Below are 13,467 nucleotides of genomic sequence, written 5' to 3'. Positions count from 1 at the left end.
TAATTTCAAGAAATCTTTTGTACAACATGGTGACTATAGTAAATAACAGTGTATTCTTGAAAAATACTAAGAGTATATTTTAAGTGGTCTCACCACAAAAAAATAGTATGTGAGGCAATGTGTATGATAATTAGCTCGATTTAGCCATTCCACAATGTATAGTAGCCCCCTTTTATCTGGTCTCAAATTCCTGAGCTCCAGCAATCTGCCCTCATTGGCCTCCCAAAGTGCTAAGGTTACAGGCAAGAGCTACTGCACCTGGCCTACTTAACATGTTTTGACACGTTTTGGCACAGTTGTTGATGGTATCCTCATTATTATTTTCTTGCTTTCTTTCCCCTTCCCTCCCTCCCTCCCTCTCTCTTTCTCTCTCTCTTTTCTTTCCTTTCCTTTCCTTTTCTTTCTTTTTACAGTAAAGGGAACGCAAGTTTATTAGGAAAGTAAATAAACAAAAGAATGGTTACCCCATAGGTTGAGCAGTCCTGAGGTTATTTCTTGATTATATGCTAAGCAAGGAGTGGATTATTAATGAATTTTCTGGGAAAGGGGTGGGCAGTTCCCAGAACTGAGGATTCCTCCCCTTTTTAGACTATATGGGGTAACTTCTGGATATTACCATGGCATCTGTAAACTGTCATGGTGCTGGTTAGAGTGTCTTTTAGCATGCTGATACATTATAATTAGCATATAATGAGCAGTGAGGAAAACCAGAGGTCTACTCTTGTTGCCATCTTGGTTTTGGTGGGTTTTGGCTAGCTTTTTTTACTGCAAACTGTTTTATCAGCATAGTCTTTATGGCCTGTATCTTATGTTGAACTCCCATCTCATCCTGTGACTTAGAATGCCTAACCTACTGGGAATGCAGCCTAACAGGTCTCTCAGCCTTATTTTACTCAGCCCCTATTCAAGATGGAGTCACTCTGGTTTAAACACCTCTGACGTTCCCCCCCTTGTTTATGAGAGAATCCTTCATCCTAAGGGTTGTAGAGGGACGAAGATCTACCTTTTGTAACTTCTTCTTGCTGAATGGGGTGATGATATTCCTGCCTAATTATTAAGGTCTCTTGTGTCCGTGGTAGAGAGGCGCTCATTCAGAATGCATCAGTTTGCTGAGGACCATCCATAACTGAGTTCTGACAAAACATGATATCTGAAAGATTAATAAGTGTTTAATAAAACATTTAGTAAGCTTATCCTGCATTCCTGTATAAAGAGTACAACAGCAATATATTCCATAACAGTAAAGCAAAATAAGTAAAACTATCCCAAGTAAACTAAATTAGAAGACTTTCCATGAACTGGCAACTGTCGGAACCACACTGATATGGAATCACTGATTCCATTATGTGCCCAGAATTAGAATATTGATCCAGATTTTTACATTATCCATCCCTCTTTTTTTTTCTGCACTTCAGTCAGAGATCACTGATTGGTTCACAGGAGAAAGCAAGGTCAGCCTAAATTGCAGGAAAAAAACTCAAAAACAACTGATGAGACCAGAATCTACTGACGGGTGTACCATAGTTCTCAAAAAACAATTTTTTTCTCTCTCCAGTGTCCCATTTTTACTAAAGAAATTATAGTATGACCGATTTGCTTTGTTATACTTGGCCAGATTATCTGTATAAAGTGCAGCAAGAATAATTATTTTTCACATAGGCTTTTGAAATTGGCTTTGATGGAACTCTGTCCCATAAGGAATCTCAGATAAGACTTTTAAAGCTGCGCCCAGCGTGGATTTTTTTTTTTTTTTTTTTTTTTTTTTTACTTTTCTTTGTGAGACAGAGTCTCACTCTGTTGCCCAGGCTGGAGTGCACTGGCATGACCTCGGCTCACTGCAGCCTCCACCTCCGGAGTTCAAGTGATTCTCCTGCCTCAGCTTCCTGTGTAGTTGGGATTACAGGCGTGCACCACCACGCCTGGCTTCAGACTTCCAAGTAGCTGGGACTACAGGAGCACATCACCACACCTGGCTAACTTTTTAGCTTTTGGTAGAGATGGGGTTTCACCATGTTTTCCAGGCTACCCTTGACTTCGGTGGCTAAAACGATCCTCTCACCTTGACTCCCAAAATGTTGGGATTACAAGTGTGAGCTACTGTGCCCAGCTAGTTGTCTTTTAAATGGCTCATATCCTAGAATAATACCAGCCCCTCTTAAGGTTTTTGGTTCACAGTGGCAATCTCAAACTTGGCTTCCCTCCTCTTTGACTATTTGAAGCAATAGTGTCTTCACAGTACTGTTGATTTAATAATCTAAGTCACTTGGGATTTAAATGGAATTATTCTGATGTTTTGGGGTGCCATCTTCAGACTATAGTATGTAATGAATAGTAAATAAAAAATTATGTAGTATAGGAGTGTTTATGGGCTGGGCATGGTGGCTCACGCCTGTAATCCCAACACTTTTGGAGGCCGAGGCGGGCAGATCACCTGAGGTCGGGAGTTTGAGGCCAGCCTGACCAACATGGAGAAACCCTGTCTCTATTAATAAACAAATACAAAATTATCTGGTCGTGGTGGCGCATGCCTGTAATCCCAACTACTCAGGAGGCTGAGGCGGGAGAATCACTTGAACCTGGGAGGTGGAGGTTATGATGAGCCAAGATCACACCATTGCACTCCAGTTTGGGCAACAAGAGCAAAACTCTGTCTCAAAAAAAAAAAAAAAAAAAGTTTATGTTTTTATCATGAAATTGTTTCCTTCTTATTTAGTGGGTTAACTTAAACAATTCTTTAAAACATTTTGTTTTAGTCCCAGAAATCCTGGATAGAAAGCACTTTGACCAAGAGGGAATGTGTATATATTATACCAAGTTCCAAGGACCCTCACAGGTAAGCACACCTTTGTTGCTTCTGGGATCTTCTAGAAATTTTAGTGTAAATTATATTGCTATTTCTTTTTTGGAAACAAAAACTACTAAATACATTATTTGTAGTTACTGTTACTTTTTATAGTTACTGCTAATCATTTAATTTGGGAAGGATTGGGAGGAAGAAACAGCATTGAAAATCAGTATTTTGGAGTTCTTAATGCCATTTACAGCATACAATCTCTTCCTTGAAGTGTTCCTCCATCTCTAAACTCCCTCAGATCATAGTGTAGTGTTTTACAAAGGTAAGGCAGTTAAGACTCTCTCTCTCTTTTTTATTTTTTTAACGGATTCACTGATACTTCAAACTTAAATTTGTGTATTTATTGGGCATCTACTGAGTATCCAACACTATGGTTCATGTTGAAGAAAGCAATATGAACCTAATAGTCATTCTTTTTATTTGCCAATATATGGATATAGATCATTATTTACTGGAAAATCCATTGTCAGAGACTATAGGTGTCTGTGTCTTTGGTCTCTGAAATGACTTTGATAATAGAAAAAAAATAAAATTAAAGGATATTAACTTAGTAACTAAAGAAAAAGTTGAGCTCATGAAATATTTACTTAAGCATATTTGCCAAAAATATTCTTTTAACTTTTTTTTTTTTTTTTTTGAAACAGAGTCTTGCTCTGTCGCCCAGGCTGGAGTGCAGTGGTGTGATATCAGCTCGCTGTAACCTCCGCCTTCTGGGTTCAAGTGATTCTCCTGCCTCAGTCTCCTGAGTAGCTGGGATTACAGGCGTGCACCACCACACCTGGCTAGTTTTTTGTTTGTTTGTTTGTTTGTTTTGAGACGGAGTCTTGCTCTGTTGCCCACGCTGGAGTGCAATGGCGCAATCTCGGCTCACTGCAACCTCTGCTTTCCAGGTTCAAGCGATTCTCTTGCCTCAGCCTTCCGAGTAGCTGGGACTACAGGCGTATGCCACCACACCTGGCTAATTTTTTGTATTTTTAGTAAAGACTAGGTTTCACCGTGTTAGCTAGGATGGTCTCAATCTCCTGACCTCGTGATCCGCCCGCCTCCGTCTCCCAAAGTGCTGGGATTACAGGCGTGAGCCACCACGCCCGGCCCTAGTTTTTGTATTTTTAGTATACAGGGTTTTACTATGTTGGCCAGTCTGATCTTGAACTCCCGACCTGAGGTCATCCACCTCTCTTGGCCTCTCAGAGTTCTGGGATTACAGGTGTGAGCCACCGCACCCAGCAATTTTTTTTTTTTTTTTTTTCTGAGGCCTAAAGATAAAAAAAAACTTAAACAAGGAAATATAAGATGTAGTTATTTCCTAACCTATGGAGCACTTCTCTTCATGGGCACTTAGAAAAAATGAAAATTAATTGACAAAAGTATTTGCAAGATTTTTGAATCTTCTTTCCTTTTCCATCTCCTATCACACTGTGTTCTCTACCCATTTGCCTTCTCTGCAACTTTCATTTCTATTAGATATATAACTCTTAGAAAAACATAGCTTAAATAGACAATTTTTATTAACTGATGTCCCTTTATATTATAGAATATGTCACTGTTCTTGTTTATAGTGGGTACGTAGTAAATATTTGTCGAATAGCATTTCCAAAACCTTTCGTTAAATTATATAAATGTAAATTTACATAATTTAATGTTTAAAATTTCTCTTTAACATTTTAAAAAATTCTAACTTTGAATGAATCTTTCCCAACACACACATTTCCATTGAAAGTGTAATGTGCATGATACATTTTAAAAACTTTTGAGAAACAAAGTTCGATCAATAGTTAGAGTTTTAATACATTAAGATTGTCATTATTAATAACATTTGGTGGTTTTATTTTTGGCTTTTTCTCAGTGTATTGTTTTTGTTTTAAAGTATTGCTACATTCAGTCTATATGCAAAATGTTGTACCTGCTTTTCATACTACGGATATTTTATAAGAATGGTAGTAATAGTCCTGGTGCAGTGGCTCACGCCTGTAATCCCAGCACTTTGGGAGGCCGAGGTGGGCGGATCACGAGGTCAGGAGTTTGAGACCAGCCTAGCCAACGTGGTGAAACACCTTCTCTGCTAAAAATACAAAATTAGCCAGACGTGGTTGCAGGCACCTGTCATCCCAGCTACTTGGGAGGCTAAGGCAGGAGAATCACTTGACACTGGAAGGCAGAGGTTGTAGTGAGCTGAGATCCACGTTGCTGCACTCCAGCCTGGGTAACAAGAGTGAAACTCCATCTCAAAAAAAAAAAAAAAAAGAATGGTAGTTAATATTCTGTTATTGTGTATACCACCATTTATATGCCTATTCTCCTATTGGTCAATTTAGTTTTTTTCAATTTTTAGCCACTTTAAATTTAAATTAGGCCACAATGAAGATCTTTGTGGATAAAACCTTTTTGTATTTAAGATTTTCCCCCCTTAGGTTATGTAATGCCAAAATCTTTTCAAAAGTATTAAAGCAATATAAATGATCACCCAGTAGTGAATGAGATTGTCTGCTTTACTAAGTAATGACTAGAGTAACATTTTCCATCACTGTCAAGAAAACGTGGTAAGTAGAAAAAGGTATACATAGATATATATATATATATATTTTTTTTAAGCTGAGCATGGTGGCTCATGCCTATAATTCCAGCACTTTGGGAGACTGAGGCGAGCAAAGTCTGCCTTCCAGGTTCAGGTGATTCTCCTGCCTCAGCCACCTGAGTAGCTGGGACTATAGGCATGTGCCACCACGACCAGGTAATTTTTTTTATTTTTAGTATAGATGGGGTTTCACCATGTTGATCAGGCTGGTCTCGAACTGCTGACCTCAGATAATCTGCCTGCCTCAGCCTCCCAAAGTGAGCCACCGCGCCTGGCATACATTTATTTATTTTTAATTGACAGTAATTATAATAGTATATATTTTAAATTTGCATTTATTTACTATTGAGAAAATATTTTAAGTTTTTTAAATATCTCTCAATTTTTTAATAAATTCTGTAAATTTTTTTGATTAGTTCTTTTTGGATTATTAAAACAGATAATCTTAACATCTCTTCCAATCATTAGATTCTATGATTTATTCTGATTTCTTACTACTTATTAAAGATATGTTTTATTACAACATCATACCGCATTTCTCAACAAGAGGATAAATGACATTTCCCAAGTCACATGGCTGTTCATAAAGATGGGATTAGTATTTAAGCCTCCGTAATTCAGTGTTCCAGTTCTAAAATAAAATACTGTTTTTCTTCCAGAGAAATTGTTGTTTTGCTTTATTAAAAAAATAGATTTTGTTGGTCAGGTGCGGTGGCTCATGCCTGTAATCCCAGCACTTTGGGAGGCTGAGATGAGTGGATCACCTGAGGTCAGAAGTTTGAGACCAGCCTGGCCAACATGGTGAAACCCTGTCTCTACTGAAAATATAAAAACTAGCTGGGCGTGGTGGTGGGCACCTGTAATCCCAGCTCCTCAGGAGGCTAAGGCAGGAGAGTTGTTTGAACCCAGGAGATGGAGGTTGCAGTGAGCTGACAAGGTGCCACTGCACTCCAGCCTCAGTGACAGAGTGAGACTCTGTCTCAAAAAAAAAAAAAAAAGATTTTATCATTAAGGAGTTTATTTTCTATAGTTTTACTAATTCCACTTTGCAATAGAAGTAATAAAAGCACTCAAGGTATTAAAGAAATCCAAAGCTGTTACTAAGTGTCCCCACCTTTAACCATTCATATGAGACGTAATTTACAAACAGGTAGTTGGTCACTTCTTTCTACACTAGTTGAACTCTTAATTTTATATGACTTAATAATTCACTCTTGGTTCATAATTTAAAAGGTACCAAATGCTATAAGTGAAAGTCCCCTTTCCACTACTGTGCTTTAGCTACAAGTTTACCTTGCTAATAAAAAATCTGATGTTATCCATTCCTTGGAATGTCTTCCAGAAAGTTAGATATAGTCTTTGCATGTCCAAGCAGATGATTATCCTGCTTCCACCTTTAAGATATATAGTGTAGCCCACTGTGTCTGTAACTTATCTTGGCGATCACTAGTTTGTTCTTTTTTTTTTTTTTTTTTTTGAGATGGAGTCTCGCTCTGTCGATCAGGCTGGAGTGCAGTGGTGCAGTCTCACTGCAAGCTCCACCTCCTGGGTTCAGGCCGTTCTCTTGCCTCAGCCTCCTGAGTAGCTGGGATTACAGGCACCTGCCACCATGCCCAGCTAATTTTTTGTATTTTTAGTAGAGACGGGGTTTCACCACGTTAGCCAGGATGGTCTCGATCTCCTGACCTCATGATCTGCCTGCCTTGACCTCCCGAAGTGCTGGGATTAACAGGCGTGAGCCACCGCGCCCGGCCACTAATTTGTTCTTAATTGTTGCAACCTATTTAATTATGTCTGAATTACAATTTGTTTTAGTAATCCCTTATTGAACATTTTAGGTATTTTCACTTTTTCTTTTGGCTGTTAGGGAAAAAAAGTGCTGCAGTACAGTTGTACCTTGTACAATTTTCATTTTATATGTATACTGCAGATGTGTTTTAGCCTATGCTTGTAGAACTGGAATTAGTGTGTGAGAGTCAGTGTTTTTTATTTTGACGGATATTGCCAAATGGCCTTCCATAAGGATTATGTAAATATATACTCTCACCCACAGATACCAGACTCTCTCTCTATTGTCACCAAGATAGTGTCTTTTTTTTTTTTTTGGAGACAGTTTCTCGCTCTTTCTCCCAGGCTGGAGTGCAGTGGGGCATGATCATGGCTCACTTTAGCTTCGACCTCCTGTGCTCAAGGAATCCTCCCACCTCAACCTCCCTAGTAGCTAGGACTATAGGCCTGTACCACTATATTTTTTTGTAGAGACGGAGTTTCGCCTTGTTGCCCAGGCTGGTCTTAAGCTCCTGGACTCGAGCAATTCACCTGCGCCTCCCAGAGTGTTGCAATTACAGGTGTGGCCCACCATATCCGGCCAAGATAGGATCTTAAAATATGCTTTAAAAATCTTTTGTAATCAAATAATCTTTTTATATGTGTGTTTTCACTATGAACTATCTGTTCATTTAGTTTTCCTTTATAATATTGGATCTTAAAAAATTGATTTGCTGGACGCAGTGGCTCACGCCTCTAATCCCAGCACTTTGGGAGACCGAGGCGGGCAGATCACCTGAGGTCAGGAGTTCAAGACCAGCCTGGCCAATATGATGAAACCCTGTCTCCACTAAAAATACAAAAATCAGCCAGGCATGGTGGCACGTGCCTGTAATCCCAGCTGCTCAGGAGGCTGAGGCAGAGGAATCACTTGAACCTGGAAGGTGGAGATTGCAGTGAGCCGAGACTGTTCCACTGCACTCCAGCGGCCTGGGTGACAGAAAGAAACTCTGTCTCAAAAAAAAGAAAAATAAAAATAAAACAAAATTAGCTAGATGTGGTGGTGCACACCTGTAATCCCAGCTACATAGGAGGCTGAGGCAGGAGAATTGCTTGAACCCGGAAGGCAGAGGTTGCAGTGAGCCTAGATCACGCCATTGCACCCCAGCCTGGGCGACAAGAGTGAAACTCTGTCTCAGAAAAGAGAGAAAAATTGATTTGAGGAAGCTCTTTATATATTAGGGAACTAACCCTTTGCCATTTTTTTTTTCTGTTTGTCTTTAGACTTTATTACTGACAGATTTTTGCCACATATAAGTGTTGTATTTTTATGTAGTTAAATCAGTCGGTCTTTCATAGTTTCTGGATTTTATATCACAACTAATTATATTAAAAATATTGAAACTGTCAGTTAAAAAAGTTACTTGAATTGTAAATCAAGGTATACGTGATCTATGGTATCTACTGAAAAATTAAGCTAGGTATATAATTTTTCTTTGTTTTGTACTTTATGTATTTTATATACTTCAGTTTAAAATCAGAAAGTTTTTCCCCTGAAATAATTTCTTTACCTTTTTATGTTCAATAGATGCCTTCCAGGATGTCAAATTTGTCAGCAACTCGTCAGGTAAGTTTAACATAACTATACTGCACAAATTTCAAAAATAAATAAAACTAATCTGTTGGAAATATGAGTTAGAACACAGTGGCATGAAACTCACATGCTATTATATTTGATGGGTACTTTACCTAGACTTGGAAGGTGAAGGGTCAGTCAAAGCTGTTTGAAACTCAGGTGAAGCTGCCTAAGAAGAGTTGGAAAGTTGTGTCCATTGGGCAGAAGTTGAAGGACAGGAATTTTAGGCAGCGAGAGCAGTGTGTGGGAAGGCCTGATAGTGAAAGACATCATGGTTCTGTCAGGAAACTGCAGAATGTAAGATGGAGATTTGAGAGATTTGGGCCTAGAAAAATGAGAGTTTCAGTTACTCTACAAGGCTTTTCATTGCACATACTTTTTCATGTTCAAAGGATATTGTACAGGCAATTACTAACATGCTAGATGATGATGATGATTATTATTATTTTGAGACAGAGTCTTGCTCTGTTACCTGGGCTGGAGTGCAGTGGAACAATCTCGGCTCACTGCAACCTCTGCCTCATGGGTTCAAGCAATTCTCCTGCCTCACCCTCCCGAGTAGCTGGGATTACAGGCACGTGCCACCATGCCCCGCTAATTTTTGTATTTTTAGTAGGGATGGGATTTCACCATGTTGGCCAGGCTGGTCTTGAATTCTTGACCTCAGGTGATCCACCCAACTCAGCCTCCCGAAGTGCTAGGATTACAGGTGTGAGCCACCATGCCCTATCGGGGAAAAACCCTAAGCATCTTGGCTGCTTTGAGAAATAAAGGGAAAGTACAAGAGAGAAATTTTAAAGCTGGGTGTCCGGGGGAAACATCATACGCTGACAGGTTCCGTGATGCTCCCCGAGCCGTAGAACCAGCAAGTTTTTATTAGTGATTTTCAAAAGAGGAGGGAGTGTATGAATAGGGTGTGGGTCACAGAGATCACATGCTTCACAAGGTAATAGAATATCACAAAGCAAATGGAGGCAGGGTGAGATCACAGGACCACAGGATGGGGCAAAATTAAAATTGCTAATGAAGTTTTGGGCATGCGTTGTCATTGATAACTTCTTATCAGGGAACAGGGTTTGAGAGCAGACAACCTGTCTGACCAAAATTTATTAGACAGGAATTTCCTCGTTGTAATAAGCCTGGGAGCGCTACAGGAGACCGGGGCTTATTTCATCCCTTCGGCTATAGACCTACCCTCAGGGCGCATTCTCTTTCTCAGGGATGTTCCTTGCTGAGAAAAAGAATTCAGCCATATTTCTCCTATTTGCTTTTGAAACAAGAGAAATATGGCTCTGTTCCGCCTGGCTCACTAACAGTCAGAGTCCAAGGCTATCTCCCTTGTTCCCTGAACATTGCTGTTATCGTGTTCCTTTTTTTAAGGTGCCCAGATTTCATATTGTTAACACACGCGCTCTACAAACAATCTGTGCAGTTAATGCAATCATCACAGGGTCCTGAGGTGACATTCATCCTCAGTTTATGAAGATGACGGGATTAAGAGATTAAAAGCAGGCATAGGAAATCACAAAGGTATTGATTGGGGAAGTGATAAGTGTCCATGAAATCTTCACAGTTTATGTTCAGAGATTGCAGTAAAGACAGGCAGGCATAAGAAATTATAAAAGTATTAATTTGGGGAACTAATAAATGTCCATGAAATCTTCACAATTTATGTTCTTCTGCTGTGGCTTCAGCTGGTCCCTCCGTTCGGGGTCCCTGACTTCCCACAACATTGCCCGGCCAATTTTATTTTTTGTAAGAGTAGTTTCCTTTTTTAGATTGGATTGGAAGAAAATAGACCAGTTACTAAAGTTTTGGAGTGATTCTGGCAAAAAGATGAGAACCTGAAGTAAGATGTTTTTGACAATGAAGAGAAGTAGGCATACTTGAAGGGATTAATGAGATAAATGCAATAGGATTTGGTGAATGTGAAGACAAGGGAAGACTTGAGCATGGTAACTACATTTCCTTCTTAGGCAACTGAGTAAATTGTAATATGCTGTAGGGTCTGATGAGGAAGTATGAGAGGAAGAAGAGAAGGTCTCTGGGTGGTAGGCTAGGAATAAAAGTACATAGAATGAGTTTATTTTAGATATGTTAAAGAGTTTTTCAAAGAAGTTCATAAAAACAAAAACAAAAAACCTGACAGGCTGGATGTGATGGTTCATGCCTGTAATCCCAGCACTTGGGGAGGTTGAGGCAGGAGGATTGTTTTGTTTGAGCCTAGGAGTTTGAGACCAGCCCGGGTAGCAGAGTGAGACCCTGTATCTACAGAAAAAAAAAAAAAAAAAAAAGAAGAAAACCACACACAAAAATCTTGGCATGGTATCATGTACCTGTAGTCCCAGCTACTTAAGAGGCTGAAGTGGGAAGATCATTTGAGCCCGGAGGATTGTTTGGGCCCGGGAAATTGAGGCTGCAATAAGCCCTGATCACCACTGCACTCCTGCCTGGGCAACAGAGCAAGACCGTGTCTCAAAAAAAAAAAAATCAACAAAAAGACCTGACAGTCTTTCATATTTGCCCCTATACTTAACCATATCCAGTCCTATTCGTTTCTTCTTATAGATGGTGAGGTTCACCTGGTGTCTCTTGTTTGACGAGGCCAAAGAGTTTCCTTTATTTAGCATTTCATATAGTGCAGCTTCACTGAACATGAATTATCTCAGTTTGGTCTATCTGAAAATATGTTTCTTTTATTTTCATGTTTGAAGAATGTTTGCACTGGACATAGAATTCTGGGTTGTTATTTTATTGCAGCAGGTTTTTTTTTTTTTTGAGATGGAGTCTTGCCCCATCGCCCAGGCTAGATGGAGTACAGTGGCGTGATCTCAGCTCCCAGCAACCTCTGCTTCTCGGGTTCAAGTGATTCTCCTGCCTCAGCCTCCCAAGAAGCTGGGATTACAGGCACCCACCACCACACCTGGCTACTTTTTGTATTTTTAGTAGAGATGGGGTTTTACCATGTTGGCCAGGCTGGTCTCCTGACCTTGTGATCTGCCCGCCTTGGCCTCCCAAAGGGCTGGGATTCCAGGTGTGAGCTGTTGCGCCCGGCCCATTGCAGCACTTTAAAGATGTTGTTGTTTTATCTTGTAGTTTTTGTTTCTAATGAGAAGGCAGCTGTCATACAGTAGTTGTCTGCCTGTGTGGAATGGGTCTTTTTTTTCTCTAGCTACTTTAAAGATTTTTTTTTCTATGCCTTTGGTTTTCAGCAGCATATCTATAATATGCCTAAGAGTGATTCTCTTTGTACTTATTCTGCTTGCGTAAATATTTGCACGTTCAAATTTTTTACCTAATTGAGAAGGTTTTTGTTTTTGTTTTTGTTTTCCTTTGAGATAGTCTTGCTCTGTTGTCCAGGCCCGAGTGCAGTGGCACAATCTTGGCTTACTGCAACCTCTGCCTCCCAGGTTCAAGCAATTCTCCTGCCTCAGCCACGCAAGTAGCTGGGATTACAGGTGAATGCCGCCACACCGGCTTATTTTGTGTTATTAGTAGAGATGGGATTTTACCCTGATGGTCAGGCTGGTCTAGAACTCCTGACCTTGTGATTCGCCCGCCTCGGCCACCCAAAGTGCTGGGATTACAGGCATGAGCCACTGCGTACGGCCAGGAAGATTTTTTTTTTAAATTAAGTTTTTTTTTTCTTTATCTGATGTATTGAATAATTTCTATTGATGTATTCAGGTTCACTCACTCTTATTTCTGCAGTCTCCATTATGCTGTTTTGTCCATACAGTGAATTTTCTTTTTTTTTTTTTTTGATACGGAGTCTCACTCTGTCGCCCAGGCTGGAGTGCAGTGGCGCAATCTCAGCTCACTGCATACTCTGCTTCCAGGGTTCATGCCATTCTCCTGCCTCAGCCTCCCGAGTAGCTGGGACTACAGGCGCCCACCACCACACCTGGCTGATTTTGTGTGTTTTTTTTTTTTTTTTTTTTAGTAGAGATGGAGTTTCACCATGTTAGCCAGGATGGTCTTGATCTCCTGACCTCGTGATCCGCCTGCCTCAGCCTCCCGAAGTGCTGGGATAACAGGCATGAGCCACCACGCCCGGTCCATCCAGTGAATTTTTTTTTCCTTTTATTTTTATTTTTATTTTTATTTTTGGAGACGGAGTCTTGCTCTCTCGCCCAGGCTAGAGTACAGTGGTGCAGTCTTGCAAGCTCTGCCTCCTGGGTTCACGCCATTCTCCTGCCACAGCCTCCTGAGTACCTGGGACTACAGGCGCCCGCCACCATGCCCAGCTAATTTTTCACTGTGTTAGCCAGGATGGTCTCGATCTCCTGACCTCGTGACACACCTGCCTCAGCCTCCCAAAGTGCTGGGATTACAGGCGTGAGCCACCACGCCTGGCCCATCTGGTGAATTTTCTTTTTTCTTTTTTTTTTTTGAGATGGAGTCTCGCACTGTCGCCCGGGCTAGAGTACAGTGGCGCGATCTTGGCTCACTGCAAGCTCTGCCTCTTGGGTTCACGCCATTCTCCTGCCACAGCCTCTTGAGTAACTGGGACTATAGGCGCTCACCGCCATGCCCAGCTAATTTTTCACTGTGTTAGCCAGGATGGTCTCGATCTCCTGACCTCGTGATCCGCCCACCTCAGCCTCCCAAAGTGCTGGGATTACAGGCGTGAGC

The 13,467-nt window shown here is 40.6% G+C and overlaps 1 protein-coding gene across 6 annotated transcripts in view; it reads left to right on the top strand.

Moving 5' to 3' along the window:
• TRPM7 (transient receptor potential cation channel subfamily M member 7) overlaps positions 1–13,467 on the top strand; it is a 120,169-nt gene that overhangs the window by 15,769 nt on the left and 90,933 nt on the right. For all 6 annotated transcript variants that reach the window (XM_045395449.3, XM_045395448.3, XM_045395447.3 and 3 more), the window contains exons 2-3: positions 2,754–2,833; positions 8,785–8,823. In XM_045395449.3, coding sequence (XP_045251384.2) covers positions 2,754–2,833; positions 8,785–8,823 — 119 coding nt within the window. The remainder of the gene's footprint in view (positions 1–2,753; positions 2,834–8,784; positions 8,824–13,467) is intronic.

This window comes from Macaca fascicularis, chromosome 7 (genome assembly GCF_037993035.2).
Source record: "Macaca fascicularis isolate 582-1 chromosome 7, T2T-MFA8v1.1".
Lineage (NCBI taxonomy): Eukaryota > Metazoa > Chordata > Mammalia > Primates > Cercopithecidae > Macaca > Macaca fascicularis.
This window is presented reverse-complemented; position numbering and strand designations above follow the sequence as displayed.